Source organism: Drosophila nasuta, chromosome 2L (assembly GCF_023558535.2).
Source record: "Drosophila nasuta strain 15112-1781.00 chromosome 2L, ASM2355853v1, whole genome shotgun sequence".
NCBI classification, from domain to species: Eukaryota; Metazoa; Arthropoda; class Insecta; order Diptera; family Drosophilidae; genus Drosophila; species Drosophila nasuta.
In genome coordinates, this window is record NC_083455.1 from 12,160,543 (window position 1) to 12,177,465 (window position 16,923).

Here is a 16,923-nt window from a genome sequence, read left to right on the forward strand (position 1 = left end):
CTTGAACTCGCTGCTACCTGAGTTCGTTGTCTAAGTCTTTTGTTTTGCCTTGCCCTACGTTGATTACTTTTCGGGTGTGCAGAATATTTCAGCGGGTTTAGCTGAATGAATATGTTTAAGACAGATAGCAAAAAGAATGTGATAGATTTATGGAGAAATCATTTTGGAATAGTGCGATGAGAATAAAAAGATTCTTAACAATTAATATTACACAAAATGTATCCAATAATCAAAAAATTGTATTTGCAACTATCTATCTAAATTCAAGCAATATTATGACTAAATGAGAAATCATTTTAGTAAAATATATCATCAAAATCATAAATAGATTTCAGAATTTGTGTCTTTATAGGCATTGAGACTCTGGCTCTCTATTAATTAGCTTATATTACTAATTTAAAATTCTCTTTCTTTGAAGCAGGCTTTAAGCAACTTATCAATTAAAAATTCTTTAATAAATAAGCAACTTTTTAATTAAATATTTTATTATAAATAGTCAACTTATCAACTTAATATTATCAGTTTATTCCGACTATTATCTAAGTATTATTCGCAAGGTCGTAGCTCAACATCGCTCAAGTAAATGTCAAATTGCCAATCACATGTTGGAGTTTAATTTAATATGAAGAGAATGTTAGTCAGTTAGTGCGAATCCGGTTAATAAAATAATAATAATAATAATATTTAATTAATGCCATAAGAATTAAGCTATAAACCGAATTAAAAGTTAGTGTATAAATGATTCGGCAACACTATAAAATGATAAGCAATCAAAATACCATTGCCCATTTTCTTTTTGCACGCTGTTGCGGTTGTCGTTGTTTTTTGTCGGAGTTTTTGTTGTTGTAGTTGTGTGAAGTGGCTATAGAAAAATCGTGCATTTTATTTATATCATCGTTTTGCCGCTGGCAGACAAACCGTCTCGAGCAGCGTCTCCAAAGCAGTTGTTCCGAGCACGCATTTTTATTGAGATTTATTTTGATTTCATTTCGCTCTTCTTATTTCGTCTTTTTGTTCTCGTTTTTTTTTTTTTTGCTGCCGGAGGGTTCAATGCCAAAAATGCCAAGCTGCTGTTTATTTTGTTTTTTAAACTTGGTATATTTTTTTTTTTTTTTTTGAGCCCCTCATTTTTGGCATGCGACCTGCACGAGCCTTAAAGACGACCAAATTGTTGGCAATCTTTTGGGGCATCTTTATGGTGTTGTGTGCTGTGTGTATCCTGCAAATGATTTCATCGTCTCTCACTCGCTTGACGTGCTTATGTGGGCCTTAATTGTTTTATTTGAGTGCCATTATGTGCAGGCACTTTGATTTTTTTTTTTTTCCTCTTCGTTGATGTCGTTGGTTGTTTTTTTTTTGTCTTTTGCTTAAGTGCTTATGCTGCCTCGATTCGTTTATGATCGTTATGATGTCATGCCAAAGCAAATTCCTCTTCATTTTTGTACTGGTTTTTTTTTTCTTTTTGTATAACTTTTTTTTTGCTTTGCGGCTCGAGCCATATTTGAAATACGTTGTTCTACTTTTCTTATGTGACTAGACAATCGCCTATTATTTGCTTTTAACAATTTGTTGAAAATGCGTCACTGTCATTGCGGCCTTTTTTAATTTTTTAAATATTTAACCAACAAAAAGCGTAAAAAACATACACACAAAAAACGAAAAACAAAACAAAAAAAAACCTTTCAAGACGAAACTGGAAATTTTCGTTAGGCAGTTAATGGCAACGCGTCGTCGTCCCCTTTTAACAAATCGTTTTTTTAACTAGCTAATCTTTGTTTTAGGCTATTTATTTGTTATTGTTATTGTCATTGTTATTTGTTCTATTTGTTTGCTTTGCCCGACTTTATGGCTGTTACATTAGCCAAACAATTGCTGACACCGTGAAATATGCCAACGCTTTGCGAGACGCCACCGCAGCAAGAAATCCAACAAAAAAAGACAGAGGGAAAAAAGCTTGGCAATGTCAAGTGCTTTGCAATGGGAATATTGGCTTGAGGTTTATGGTTCATGGCATAATATACTTGCTCGCAAATTACCGCATCACTAAAATGTGCTAAAAAGATACAAATAAAAAACAAAATGAAAAGAAAAGAGCACAAAACAAACTCACATTTCTCAGTTTTACAATTTTATTATTTTTCGCTGGTCGTCGCCTGTCGCGCTTAAATCGTTTCGTATTATTTATTGACCCCATATATGTAGAATAAATTAGCATTAGTTCTGATTCATCGTGCTTTGCTATATATTTGTTAAATGAGTCGAAAAGTAAAGGCGTTGTTTCTTTTGAAGCATAAATTGATTATTGATAGGTTTTATATTTTTGCATATGAACAAAAAGTATGTTTGTTTAAGCTATTTTATTAATTTATGCTTACAATATGTTTTCGAAAGATGTGCGTCATCTTCAATTGGAGGCTTATCTGTGTTGTTTAGGAAAATTACCACATTATGGTTATTCAGTTTATCTAATTGCAAGGCGTTTGATCTGCTCGAGTTATACAAGTTTAAGGTCTGGTAATTTCAATTGCTGTGCAACAGACAAACTTTGCAAGTCATCGTTTGTGTCCAAAAGATGCACAGCTTAAAAAGAAATTAAATTTAAGTCACGCAACAAGTCTGAAATTGGTAAACGGAAAAATTTGAACACTCATGTTTGGTCCTCATTTACTATAAATATGTTTTACTACGGATCTGATCCCGATTAAGCTAAAAATGTATCTGAAATAAAATACAATCTTGTGTACCCCTGAAAATATCGCTACCTAACTTTAGTGTTGAATAACATTCTTGGCGTTAAGCCTGCTATTGGACACGACACGTTAAAGAATTCCCCTGAAAGATGATTCAAACTAAACCCCCTGATATGCCGCTCGATTCGTGACTATTTGGATAACTGGGTCGCCATGGAACATGGCTATGTACCTGCTTTATCGTTATGCCCGACTTTATCGCCGAGCCAGCAAGAATTCTAAGACTGCTATCGCAACTCTAAGTCTAATAATGTCTATGGGGCGAGCAGCTGTTCAAAAAGCTGAGAACATAAATATTTACGAGCGTCAAATTGCCATGCTTGGAATACTTGAGCACAGGTTACACAGCCACCAGCATGGTGTGAAAAACCTCAGAGGCCGTTCAGCTTTGCCCCCCTCGATCCACGTTTTGCAGCACGTTTCAAGAGCGAGGTGAATTCTTGCACTGAAGACAAAATGGCACGTTTGGCTTGGCAACAGCCACAATTGCAGTTGTAGCTGCACTTGCCATGACTTTCTTCAAACAAGACATTGTTGCAACAACAGCGTGGCAACAAATACAACAACAAACAGCTTGGCTACTCAAATGTCATGACATTTCCCCAGCTCATCAGCGCAGCTCTAATGTCAATTTTTGGCTTTTTATGAAACTCGCTGCACTGCAAGAAAATAATGCCAAGTTAGCAATTGCGTTTTCCTAACTAATCAAGACCTCTTCCCTTTTTCTTTATAGAGCCCAAAACGTTGGTGACTGTGGGACAATCGTCGAGCATTGATGACAACGAAACGCTTGACGAGATCAACTTGAACGCAAGCAGCAGCGACGACTCTGCTGTCGTCGCCGCCGCTGTAGCCAACAGCGCCAACAATTCATATCTAAGTGCGGGCGATGCTAATGCAAATCCCTTGCTAGATCCCCCAACCAATACTGACTCTTTGCTAAGCCAGGCGGCCTCTTCATTTGGTGCATTGCCCTCGGTGGCATCCAACGTTTTCTCCACCTTCTCGAAACGCATCTACGCAGGCAGCCAAAGGGAAGCAACAGACGAACAGCAGCCACAATTGGACATACAACCGACTTACATACAACAAGCAACTCATTTGCCACCACCAGCTGCAGTTGCGCCTCCGCCCTTCTATGCTGCACCGCCTTCGACAGTAGGTGAAGCTGCACCGGAGCCACCAAAATTCTATGCGCCCACTGAGCTGCCGAACCTGAGCGCAGCTCCTGCAGTGCCGCCAACAGCTGGTGGACAAAATACGTATCGTAACACCGCCAGAAAGAAGATCTACGCGCCCATTCCCGGTTTCTCCGAGCAACAGCAAGCAGCTCCTCAACCAGCTGCATTACCGTTTGCCACACCACCATATCCAGCACAGCCAGCTGTAGCCACCTTTGAGCCACCGGCCCCAGCTCCAGCTCCTGTGCAGGAAGAACGCAAGTCTGGCGGCGGTCTCTTCTCGCTGACCAACTTGGTGCCAAGTGGAGTGCTGCAAAACATCTCTGGATTAGTGCAATCAGCTACAGGTCGCAGTTCCGAGTCAGCTCCGCAAGCTCCTCCAGCTGCAACTTACAACGCTCCAAGTCCTGGTTACTTTGACATTAGCACCTCCTCGGGCGGCAATTTCTTTGCACCCGCTCAGGCATCAACTGATTACTTTGCACCCACTGCCACTGCACCACCCACTGTCGGTGGTTTCTTCAATCCTGCTGCAGTAGCTGCACCAGCTGCTCCTCCTGCAGTTGGCAGCTTCTTTAATCCCACTGAAGTTGCTGCTCCACCTGCTGTCGGGGGATACTTTAATCCGCTGCCTGTTGCCGCAGCTCCAGAAGTAGTTGCTCCGCCGTCTGCCGTTGTTCCACCCTCGGCGGTCTCAGGACCACCAGCTGCCGTTTTTCTACCCTCGGCAGTCTCAGGACCACCAGCTGTAGCTCTTCTACCAACTACTTCATTACCTTCAACCGTACTTCCACCAGCGGTTGTAGCTCCTTCTTTGGCAGCTGCTCCGCCACCAGTTGCAGCACTACCGCCAGCATCAACACCGTTCCCGGCAGTTGCTCCTCCACCGGCAGTTGCTCCAGCCGTTTCGCAATCACCCATTGGAACTGTTAGTCAACCACTCACAGTAGCTGCTCCGGTAATTTCCTCAGCAGCTCCTCCAGTAGCTTTCGCAGGAGCTCCACCAGCTCAGTCTCTCTTCGGAGCTCCTTCATCAACTTTTGGACAACCATCTTTAGCAGCTCCTCCAACAGCTGTTAGTCAACCACTTTCAGTAACTGCTCAAGGAGTTTCATCAGCAGCTCCTCCACCAGTAGCTCAGTCTCTTTTCGGAGCTCCTCCACAAGCTGTTAGTCAACCATTTGCAGTAGCTGCTCCGCCATTTGCTCAGCCACCAGCTCAGCTAGCACCTCAACTACCACCTCAAGTTGGGAGCGTTCCATCCCTCGGTCCACCAACAGGAGCAGCACCTGCTGTACCCCCTCCGGCAGCGGGACAAACTTCATATCGCCTGCAGAAGGGTACCCGTCTGTACAAAAGTCCGTTGACAGCCCAGGAAACCGCAACGCCAATCGGAGCCTTTGGACAACAAGCTGGTTTTACAGCCAGTCCCTTTGCACCCACATCGGTAGCGCCAACAGCGGCTATCTTTAATCCTTTCGGAGCACCGACCACTGGAGTTGATTTATTTGCTGCTCAACCAACATATCCTGGACACCAGCCAGCTCCGTCAATTCAGCAATTGCCGCCGTCGGTCTTTCCGCCAGTTCCACAGCAACCACACATTAGCTCAACAGCGGAGCCAACGCAAGGAGTACCTCTCTATCCACCAGCAGCTGAACAAACAATCACACAGCCAGCTCCTCCAAAGTCAGAGCCAGCACAACCTAAACTAGAGCCAACTTCGGCAAATCCACAGCCAAGTCAGCAAGTTGCTCCCATCAGTGCATCGCTCTTTGCGCCAGTACCAACGCAGGAGGTTTCTCTCGTTGCCAGCTCTGTAGTTGAACCAGCAGTTCATCTTTATCCACCAACTGCATCACAAACGCTTGCACAGCAATCTCCGCCTAAACCGGAACAAAGTCAAGAAGGTCCTATCAGCGCTTCGCTTTTTGCGCCAGTTTCAACGCAGGATCTCTTTGCCAGCTCCGCAGCTGAAACAGTACCAGAACTTTCCTCTTATCCAGAATCCAGCACAGTTCCAGCACAAGAGGTTCCCCTCTATCCACCAGCTGCAGAAACAACGCAGCCTAAGCCAGAGCCAACTCAAGAAGTTCCTCCCATCAGCGCATCATTCTTTGCGGCTGTTCCAACACAGGAAATTCCTCTGTTTCCAAGCTCTGCAGTCGAGGCAGCATCAGGACCATCTGATCCACAATCGCTTGTAGCTCGCGTTGAGAGTAAGGTAGATCAAACTACTTCTCAGCAAGTTCCGCTCTTTGCTGCACCGCCAACAACAACAGCATTCGAAGCAGCTTCCCAGCTCTTGCCCAGCTCCACAGCTGAAACAACACAAAACTTACCTTATCCTCCCGTATCAGGACTTTTTACGCCGCAGATTCCTATCGAACCGCTGCAAGCACAGATCAGTCAGCAAGTTCCCTTGTTTACTGCACCGCCAACAAGTGCTGCACAGGAAATAGGACTGTTTCCAAGTTCCACAGCTAAAAGCGCTTCATTCTTTGCTTCAGCGCAGATAGAAACATCGAGCATTCCCAAGACAAACTCGTCGGCAACTCTTCAAGAAGTAAATAAGGCCGAAGCTGAAGCGACAGAACCTTCGAGTGATTTTACTGAAAGCACACCATTATTTGTGCCTGTGCCAACAGCTGAAACTACCCAAGAAGTTGAGCTTTATCCTCCTGCAGCTGCTACTAATATCAGTCAGGAATCTTCAGTTAACCTTACAACCGGTAGTCTCTTTGGAGCACCGCAAGTCACTCAAGAGCCTGTAGCTCCAATCGGCAACGTTGCTCCACCATCAGCTAGCGATTTCTTTGCTCTACCACCTCAATCCATCGACGCCACAAGCGCTGCGTTGACCACACAAACGACTACAACATTCTTCAATCCTTTCGCGCAGACCATTACGACACCACTTCCACAGGAAGTACTGCCACCAACGATTGGATTTGTAGCACCCGACGCAAATCAACTTTTCGAGGCACAAACCATTGAGCCTGTGCTAGAAACCGAACAAGTAACAACCCTAGCACCGCCACCCACAGCACCCAAGCCAACAGATAGCTCAGCAGCTCCATTGGCAAATCCATTCCGCAGAAGCAGCGACACCATCGCACATCCAGCGGCTGCTCCATCGCCATTGCACAGCTTCTTTACGCCAGCTAGCAACGGTGGCAGTGATTTCAATTTCTTTGCGGCACCCACGGAAGCTGCTCAATTCCCGGAATTGCCTGCTCAATTGAACATAGCTCCGCCTTCGCTATCGCAGGAGCCACCACCGGCAACCACAACTGATAGCAACCAAGTCTCTGGCGCACTTGGCTTTGAGCAACTGCTCAGCGACACACAGCAAATTGTAAATTCCAACGCAAACGTCTATCAAAATTCAAGTGTAAACTCTTTTTCGGGCTTTTTTGGCGGTCCATCTGAGACGCCACAACTTGTTCAACAACAACAACCACAAATTCCGGCATCAGTTGCAGTTTCTACTGCTGCACCGCCCTCAGGAAATTTCTTCGATCATTTTGCGGCCGCTGCTCCGGGACAACAGGAGGATCAGCGCATACAAAACTTTTTCAACAATCCACCGCTGCAGGATCAACCCGCTGCTCCAGGAGAACTCAAGTACGATCTAGTCCACAGTGGTTTGCCCACAAAACACTTTGAGGGACGCTCCCAAACATCAGCTTCGAATCAGGTTGAGCCCCCTTCCTCAGCCTGCTCTGATTTCTCTACGGCAACCAAGGGAACTCCACAGCAGCAGCAACCGCAGACACAGCAACCACAACAAGTACAGCAGCAACAGCAGTCCGAGTCTAATCAGACAGAAGATCTGCAGCAATTGTATCAGGGAGAATTACCCGAGGAGATTCTACAACAATTAAGAATGGCCAGCGAAAAGGGTCAGGCGATTGCGCCGCCAGCCGATACGGTTGTAAGTTGGCTAACTTTCGCCTTTCGTTGGTATTTTTAATTAAAATTTATTTTTTATTGGTAGGTTTACACTCCTGTGTTGCTGCATTGGTTCTACAAGCGCAGTGTGGACAGCAAATTTGTGTGGACTCCATTCAGCCATTACGATTCAGCTCTACTCGAGACTAGCCTGACTAGTGGTAAGTTTCTCTATAGAAGTACTTAATTATATAAAAATAAAGTAGTTAGATGTGCTATTGCTAGTATATAATACTTTACTTTCCTTCACACTCCCTTAGAAGAATCGGATTCATCAAGCATTGTGCCCGTGGAAGGTGGTCGCTACGATGTCAACATCAAGGAGCGCACCAAGACACCTGTCTTCTGGGAGGGCAAGGCCATCGAGGTGCGACGCTGTTCCTGGTTCTACAAAGGTGTCGACTCAAAGTACGTGCCATATGCCGAGGAAACTGCGGCAGCACTTGAAGCTGAGTACAAACGTGCCACCGAAACGGGTGAATGGCTGAAGAAGATACCGTTGGGCAACGGCGAGCAGGTGACGATGCATGGTCCCAACGTCATTGTACACTTTATGCCGCCGTCAAATGCAGATACTTGGGGCGGCACCGTGCAGAGCTCGTCACGTCCTTTGGTGGTCAAGCGAGACTTAAATGATTTCAAAATACAACAGGGTGAATCACAGCGCGTAGATCATTTGCTATTTATGGTACATGGCATTGGGTCAGCTTGCGATCTGAAGATGCGCAACGTCGAGGAAGTTGGTAAGACTACAAGATATTGGATTAGTTGTCTAGTTAAGTTATTAATCTGTAAAAACTCTTTCCAGTTGATGATTTCCGCATTATTGCCCAGCAGCTGGTACAATCACACTATAAGAATTCCACAGACATGGGTCTGGTGGGTCGCGTCGAAGTACTGCCCATTGAATGGCATGGCCATCTGCACTCCGAGGAGTTGGGCATCGATGAGAAGCTCAAGTCCATTACGCTAGAGTCCATTCCACGTTTGCGCAACTTCACCAACGACACACTTCTTGATGTGTTGTTCTACACGAGTCCCAAGTACTGTCAGAAGATCATGAACACCGTGGCCGATGCCTTGAACGAAGTGTATCTGAAATATCGCATGCGACATCCTGAATTTAATGGTGGCGTCTCCTTGGCTGGTCACAGTTTGGGCTCGTTGATCCTCTTTGATTTGCTGTGCCATCAGGAAACACTCAAGGAAAGCGAAGAGGAAAACAAAGAGAATCCTGATCAGTTGCCTCGCAAGCAGCTGCATCAACAGGGGGCCGACCAGGTGCAGTTGCCCAACAACGATAAAATGCTACCCAAACAGGTCAGCTATGCCATGGGCATGGGCGTGGCAGGCACTGGGCAACCGGTCATCAATTACACACAGTTGATATTCCACCCCAAGAAGTTCTTTGCTTTGGGCTCACCCATTGGCATGTTTGTCACCATACGTGGCATCGATAAGCTTGGTCTTGATTTTCGTCTACCCACTTGTGCGGGTTTCTACAACATATTCCATCCCTTTGATCCGGTTGCGTATCGCATCGAGGCCCTGGTTAATCCCGACATGAAGGGCATACGTCCGGTGTTGATACCACATCACAAGGGACGCAAACGCATGCATCTGGAGCTAAAGGAGACAATGACGCGCGTGGGTGCAGATATTAAGCAACGATTCATGGACACATTCAAGACAACCCTGGATAGCGTTAATTTCCTGGCCACGGTCACTAAAGTCAAGAAGGAGGCCGAAGAGTCGCTAGAAAAAGAGGTGAGTTTAATATATTATTTCGCCAAGAGAGTTTCTAAACAATTGCCTTAGAGCTCCTCCTCCTCACAGGTATTCCAAAAGCAAACTGAGGACCAAGACGAATCATCAGTGGCGACCACATCGACGCATGCCCGTCAACGAACCGATTCCGAATCCACTACAACATCAGATCCAGAATTCATTGAATTAGATTTTCCACTTGGCAAGCTGAATGATTCAAAGCGCGTGGATTATGTGCTCCAAGAGGCTCCGCTGGAGTTCATCAACGAGTACATCTTCGCACTGAGCAGTCACGTCTGCTACTGGTAAGAAGTTAACAAATTTTCTATATACTATGTTAAACCGATCAGTATTGTAGGGCCTCTGAGGACACAATTCTGTTTGTAATGAAGGAAATCTATGCAGGATTGGGTATTAGCACCGATAGCCAAGTGCCGCAGCAATCCATGACCATTGAGAGGCCCAGCTCACGGACAAACAGTGTTAGTCAGTCGCTGTTGCCGATGTGAGTTGACAATTTGTGGACACAACACAGACAGACAGATACACTGTTGTAGCTCGTTATCTCCGTCGTCGTGTAATACATCATTTATTATTACAAATGTTTAGTGACAATTTATTTAAACTATGTTATTTGTTAGCAAAATCATACAAAGAATTTTTAACATGTGCAACTCTAACTTGGTTAATGGTTATATCAAATTAAGAAGTCTTGCATTGTCAGCAAACAAACATCCGCCAAGGATCAATGTTTGAAGAGCTTTACAACAAAAAAAAAACCAAAATAGTCAGTCTATGAAAAAACAAACGATAAATGTACACCACTATTATTTACTGCATATCTACTATGTGCTGTTGTTCGTTTTGTAAAATTGCGTTTATAACATGACTTTGTAACTTTTATGCACGTATGCTAAATAAAAAAGTGTATGTCCAACAAAAATAATCAAATATATAAATAAACTCAATAAAATGCAAGTCCCGCATAAACATTTGAATTTTCCGTCTGTATATAGTTATTTATCATTTGTTATCGATTAGTGAGCAAGACAGCTATCGTCATCAGGTGATTTTAGGGTTGCAATTCGCAGGCAGTGTTTTGATTGTGCTGTGTTATCGGCCGACCACCACACAGTCTATCGCTCGCCTACTAATTCATTCATTACTTTCTATTATTTGTTGTAAATATTTTTGTTTTAAAATGCTATAAACTGCGCGTAAAACGTATCCCAAATAGTGCAACATGAGGCTTTAAGGTGTCGGCTAGGCTTTATGCATGTTATTTGCCGCGTAACAAAAGCACAATTGCGTTTTTTCCACCTGCCAAGTGTGCGCACAACACAAGGACGGGGGCCAGAGATTGCTGTGCTGTGCTGTGTCGTCGTCGTTGTCATTTCCCAGTGCCAAATACAAAAAAAGAGCTAGTTGAATAGCGTCCATGAGTACCTGGCATAAAACAAAAAGAAGGCAACACCTGGTGTAAGAATCAGTCAGCAAGGCGATGACGATGAAAATACATTAGGTGAGCAGCAAATACACCAGTGTGTAAAGTGCCAGCAATAGCAACAACAATTTGCAGCGCTTCAGTGACTATAAAAAAAATGCCACTTGCTCGCTCACTTCCAAATACGTATGCAAGCTGCCTCTCACTCTCCCACACACACACACTGACAAACAGTCTGCAATTGTTGTTGTTGTTGCTGTCGCTCGTAGAAGATGCAATGGGCAAAGCTTATCTATTCGCGTTTGCTTTCAGTTTTGAAATACGTACACGACATACATATCTATGTATAGCTGGAAACGCAAACTGGAAACGAGAATACTCAGCGCACAAAAATTGCAAGATAAGAATTAATTAAATACATGCCAAAATAACAATTAAAACAAAAACAACAATCGCAACGGAAACAATGAGTTGGCTACGAACCAGTCCATTGCGTCAGAGTCTTACACGGCACAGTGGCAGCTCTGGCGGCAGCAGCGGCAACTCTGGCAGTAGCCACACTATTCAACGACCCATCGATGCGGCTACCGATTGTGATCCCCGTGCCTGCTACGATAGCTTTTGCAAGCACTGGCAACAGGCTCATGAGATCATACAACACTCGGGCGGTCCGCCTACGCATGACGATGTACTGGGCGTGGTATCGCATCTGGACTATATGGTAACGCTGCTGCTGGTCGAACTGCATCATTGCAACAAAGTGTCACTGCCCACCACGGATGCAGCGCCTCCAGCGGCACCTTGTCTGGAATTTCTGCTCAGCGAGAATCTGCTGGACAAGCTCTACGAATGGGCGAGCACAACAGGACGCTATGCCAACGCTGTACGGCTGGAGCAGCTAAAGTTGTACGAGTTACTTGTCAGCCATTCGCGTCATCAGCTGCTGTGTCACGAGCCGTTTTTACGCCCGCTGCTCAAAATCTTAGCGTCGAGTCAGGGCGAGATATTTCCGCCAGATCTCGAGAAACGTTTGGTCATACTGCTCAATCAGTTGTGTGTGGTGCTAATGCAGAATGTGCATCTGCTGGATCTGTTCTTCTTCTCGGCACAGACGCAAGTGCAGGAGCAAATACAAAACGGTAGCCTGCCGCAGCCGAAAAGCGGCACCACCACCAAGTAAAGTCTTGAAGTTTACTCTTTTTAATTGTCAGTCATTAATTCTTAATTATTTACAGCTTCATAATCTTCTCCCTGCTCATACCATATGTGCACCGCGAGGGCAGCTTGGGACATCAGGCACGCGATGCGTTACTGCTCTGCATGGCGCTGTCGCAGAAGAACTCCAACATTGGCCACTACATTGCACAATACTCGTCCATTTGCCCGCTACTCGTCACTGGCCTTGGTGGCCTCTATTCTCGGTTACCCAACAGCATTGAGATTAGCTCGATTGATTGGCATCGCATTACACCAGATGATGTCACCGAAATACCCGAGTTGACCTTGTTTATGAATGCCCTGGAGTTTTGCAATGCTGTCGTCCAAGTGGCCCATGAGATGATCAAACAACAGCTGTTGGACTTCATGTATCAGGGCTTTATTGTACCGGTCCTTGGACCAGCGATACTCCAGGTGAGTGTTTATAGTTTGTTACGCTTGTCTTGGCTCTTCACGTAAAAACTTGTCTTCGATGCATTTCTTGTGGTGTTGGTTGCAAAGTTTGTCACTTGTCCCTGTGGTATATGTGCCTGTTTGATGCTTCTACTTAGTATATATATTGCTACGTTTATGCGCAGCTACTAATGTGATTAAGATAAATCAGCAAATTGAAATATAATTGTAATTTTGTTCTCAGGATTCTTATTTATTTACTGGTTGTTTTTTCGGCAACTATATGATAGAACTGCTTAAGATAAATATATATTTTATTTTTGAAAATAATTATAATCTACGTAAAACTTTAATCCAGAGTTTCTGCGGCAAAATTTTCAAGTTTTTGTTAGTGCATATTGACTAAAGCAAAAAGTGATTCCATACCTATTATATTACTTTAAATACACATCAAATAGATGGATAAATATAATTTAAATGAAGTATAGATACTTTCAAACCAATAAGTTTTCCAAATTGATGCAAGTATTTCATAATAGATTTAATCTAAAATGTACAAATCATGATAAGTGCACGGCATAAACGTAGCGAATATATACAATATATGTGTGTTATCCTCTATCTATCTTTATGGGCCGATCCCAATGCTAACCAAAAACAACAACAAAAAAACACCTCGCCTCGAAATGTCGAAACAACTTTTTGCGCGTTCAATTCGCAGACACTGAAGGGCAAACATTTTCAGACGAACATCGACTCACAAATCTCGGCCATGTCCTATCTGGATCTGATACTACGCTCCATCACCGAACCGGGACTGATGCGTGCCTTTGTCAAGTTTTTGCTCGACACGGAAAAGTTCGATGGTGAACGTATTCTGGATGCGCTTGTAGAGCGTCTCCATTCACCAGATGCCAATCTCTGCATGGTTACGATGGCGCTGTTTGATACGCTACTGGGATTGCATTGTGAAGATCTGATGCTGGAGCTGCTGTTGAAGTATATGCTGCCGGGCAAACATGTCCCTATTTCACATCGCCACAAGATCAACAAAATCGATCCATATCTGAACACCACCGAGTTCTTTTTGGAACTCACCCCGGATGTGATGAAGCGTGCCCGCGATTTAGCGCGTCCAAAGAGTGTGGATTTTAACGCTGAACCAGCGGCAGCTTCCGCTGTGTTGCCCAATTTGCCTTCGCCAGTGATGAGCAAAACTATTGGCGCCAACTGGAACTATTATGGTCACTATGCGGGCGACAGTCTGTATGCCAACATTCAAGCATATCTCTTTGAGGCGCATTCGCGAATCGCACAATGTCAACGCGATTGCGTCAAGTGGGCGAACAATTATCGCTATCAGAAGTGGCCACGACAAGGACAAACGCGTGCCACAGCACATGCCTTGGAGCTAGCCAAGCAGTTCTTCAGCGAATTCGGCAGCACAGCGACGCCGTTGGCTGTGCCAGCTGTGAGTGAGCTGGGCGAGAAGCAACTGGATAGCTTGCAATCCATTGGCGAATCGAGTGGCTATGAATCGTTCAAGTGGCGGCCCGCAGATGATGCAGACGATGGCAATGATGGGACCAATAATAATAATACCACTGTGACCAGCGAAGCGGATCTAGAGCAGAGCAACAGCAGCAGTCATCATAATACCAGCAGCTTAAGCAGCGGACGACGCGATTCGTGGCGTATTTCGCATAGCACACGCAATGAACTATTGCTCACAGACTTAGATTTCTCGGAGGATTTGTTTGCGCAGGGGACCGTAAGCTTAGGTAAGTAATCAGCTTTTATTAAATGCGATATATTAAATAACTAGTTTCTTTTGCAGGTCCCTTTCTCAATGCCATTTGGGGCAAACTGCAAACCTTCACGAGCAACTCGCTGTACGTCAACCTGCATCTAACTGGTCTGATTACACGCCTCGCCTGGTATCCATTGCCTTTGGTACACTCTCTGCTGCTTCGCTCAGACATTGCCATCACCTCGGATACGCCGTCGTTTCATCAAGTGTTGCGCATGCTGAAGCAGCAAATTGATGCCGAGTTGCCGGTGGCTGAGAATTCACTGGAAATTATCGATGTAGCTCGTTCGTATCTGATTGATCGCGAGTTTCGTTTGGTCAATGCGCGCAAAGTAAGCGACAATTCGCCCCTGCATCAGCAACAGCTGCAGCACCAACAGCACGGCCACAACACTAGCAGCCAGCAGTCGGGTCATCAACGTTCCACATATGCCACACTTTCGGCAGCGACACCAGTGCAGGCTTCCCCAAGCAGCGCCTATGATCCGTTTAGACGCAGCGACAATAAGCGACGCAGCATCAGCAAGTCCATAACAAGTATGTTTAGCCGCAGATCCGCTTCATCCACAGCGCAGGCAGCGCCAGCAGCTGCAACCACAACGAACTCGAGTAAGTTCAGCGAAATGCTTAAGTTATGGACATTGCACAATTATTCTATTTTACAAACAAAATTCACAAGAATTCAAAACATGAAAACATAGAACGCAGCAGTGGATGTTGGAACAAAGTCGGTTGCGGGATCTTAAAACAAAAAACACACGCACCACACACACACACAGCTTGATTAATCAAGTAATTGATTGATTGATTAAGCAGTGTAATCATTAATTCTACACAATACACATTTTAGATTTTGTAATATGTCTGCAGATGTCATTTGCTTATAATGAATTTGTCTCTCTTTTTTATTGTTTACTTTTTTTGATCGATATGAAAAATTTTCTCCTACGAAAATTCTTAGCTTCATCTGGCTTATCACAAATTTACGCATTCTTCACCGGTAAATATTTCACGCTTAAACCAAAAACCAAAAAAAAAATCTATATTGATATCTTAATTATATTAACTATTAGTATTTATGCTATTATTATGCCTCGTTGTCGTTGTAAACTGTTAGCTGTTGACAATTTGTTGAGTAGTTTGCCGCTTCCTATTATTGCTTTTGTACATATTGCTGCTCTCCTTAATACCTTACTAAACTCCACATTTGTTTACCATTCTCGTTACTCGCTTAACCCCCCAGTTAATCAGCAAACAATTTCAAAATGTGCAATATTAATTATTGTTTACGCATCTTACAGGCGCCGCTTCCACTCTTGTGGGCGGAGCAAACAACTCGGACGTGACTCGCGGCTCAGCGCAGGACACTGCAAGGGGCAACACCTGTGAGACAAGTCTGAGCACCACGCCACAGGCAAGTGGCGCAGGAACAGGCACGGGAAGCAACAACAGCTCCACACAAACATTATCCGGTCCCCACTCGTCAAGCACGCTGCTTGGCGGCGAAAGTGGCGCAGCAAGCTTTAATTCGGAACCCGTATCATTGGATTCAGTTGCCTCGATGGGCATCATTGCCAATACTAGTGGCACGGAGCGCTCTCGTGATTTGGCCTTATGTGCTGTGCTATTAGATGAGTGGCTCAAGGAACTGGCGGCTATTGCTCTGGAGCAGAGTGTAGTGCTCGTAACGGAGCAGCTGCTTTGACAACAACGGCAAATGCACAATAGTGATTATCGGATTTGTTGACGTTTATTTATTTTGGAAAACCAGTTCAATTATTTTGTAATCTTGCTGTTAAATTATCAAAAATTGTATTAGTCTGTATTTCGTACGAACAAAATGGCACTTTTGAACAGATTTACCCTTTAAAAAGAAAAACAAAAATGAAAACAATCACTCGTTAATCTAATATTTTAGTTTAAGGTTTAAAGTTGTAATCAAAACATGTTGCTAGCTGACAGAATCGACAATTTTTAAGTGTTCAAATGTAAAAAAAGAAACAAAAATTATTCTAATTACAAGCAATAGGCATATATAAATATATTACATATATATACACCTTTATATAAATGAAGTTGGATATTAGATGAGAAAGTTTTTACACCACAGCATACCATTTAAATATGTATACATATATAAATCTATTTTTGCAATATATATTTTATGCTTTTATGTACATACATATAAAGAAAACGTTTTTAAATAACGCGAAAGTATTAAATCGGTCCAATTAATTAAACACTGCACATACAATTATAAAGCATTTTAATTTGAAAAGTACTTCTGAATAAAAAAAATATTTGCATTTAAATAACGAAAGAAGGCGGCAAGCCAACCCACAATTGTATGGCAACGCTGTTGTTATCGGCATTTTTAGAGCTTCAATTCATCTATTTATCGACTTT

At 43.8% G+C, this 16,923-nt stretch overlaps 2 protein-coding genes across 5 annotated transcripts in view; both read left to right on the forward strand.

The window, feature by feature from the left end:
• Positions 1 to 10,630, forward strand: part of LOC132785484 (mucin-2) — a 29,079-nt gene extending 18,449 nt beyond the window's left edge. The window contains exons 2-7 of the mRNA XM_060791607.1: positions 3,484 to 7,868; positions 7,932 to 8,046; positions 8,146 to 8,628; positions 8,694 to 9,652; positions 9,704 to 9,957; positions 10,011 to 10,630. Coding sequence (XP_060647590.1) covers positions 3,484 to 7,868; positions 7,932 to 8,046; positions 8,146 to 8,628; positions 8,694 to 9,652; positions 9,704 to 9,957; positions 10,011 to 10,161 — 6,347 coding nt within the window. The 3' untranslated portion in view covers positions 10,162 to 10,630. The remainder of the gene's footprint in view (positions 1 to 3,483; positions 7,869 to 7,931; positions 8,047 to 8,145; positions 8,629 to 8,693; positions 9,653 to 9,703; positions 9,958 to 10,010) is intronic.
• A 148-nt stretch (positions 10,631 to 10,778) lies between these two features.
• On the forward strand, positions 10,779 to 16,651 carry LOC132785493 (FHIP family protein GJ17503). Of its 4 annotated transcripts, none has more exons than XM_060791619.1 (7): positions 10,779 to 11,174; positions 11,409 to 12,272; positions 12,332 to 12,728; positions 13,429 to 14,488; positions 14,545 to 15,126; positions 15,479 to 15,517; positions 15,819 to 16,651. In XM_060791619.1, the coding sequence occupies exons 2-7, from the start codon at positions 11,563 to 11,565 to the stop codon at positions 16,220 to 16,222; spliced, it is 3,192 nt and encodes a 1,063-aa protein (XP_060647602.1). In that variant the 5' UTR covers positions 10,779 to 11,174; positions 11,409 to 11,562; the 3' UTR covers positions 16,223 to 16,651. The 4 variants fall into 4 exon arrangements, with proteins under 4 accessions (XP_060647602.1, XP_060647611.1, XP_060647620.1 ...); XM_060791628.1 differs by having other exon boundaries at positions 10,780 to 11,174; positions 13,453 to 14,488; positions 15,819 to 16,650; XM_060791637.1 differs by lacking the exon at positions 15,479 to 15,517 and having other exon boundaries at positions 10,780 to 11,174.
• The last annotated feature ends 272 nt before the right edge of the window (positions 16,652 to 16,923 follow it).

Excerpts from the sequence above, each read along its gene's own strand:
- LOC132785493 (XM_060791619.1), top strand. The coding sequence starts at position 11,563 with ATGAGTTGGCTACGAACCAGTCCATTGCGTCAGAGTCTTACACGGCAC. Across the intron at positions 14,489-14,544 it reads GCAGGGGACCGTAAGCTTAG|GTCCCTTTCTCAATGCCATT; the intron begins GTAAGTAATCAG and ends TTTCTTTTGCAG. Across the intron at positions 15,127-15,478 it reads TGCAACCACAACGAACTCGA|CTTCATCTGGCTTATCACAA; the intron begins GTAAGTTCAGCG and ends GAAAATTCTTAG.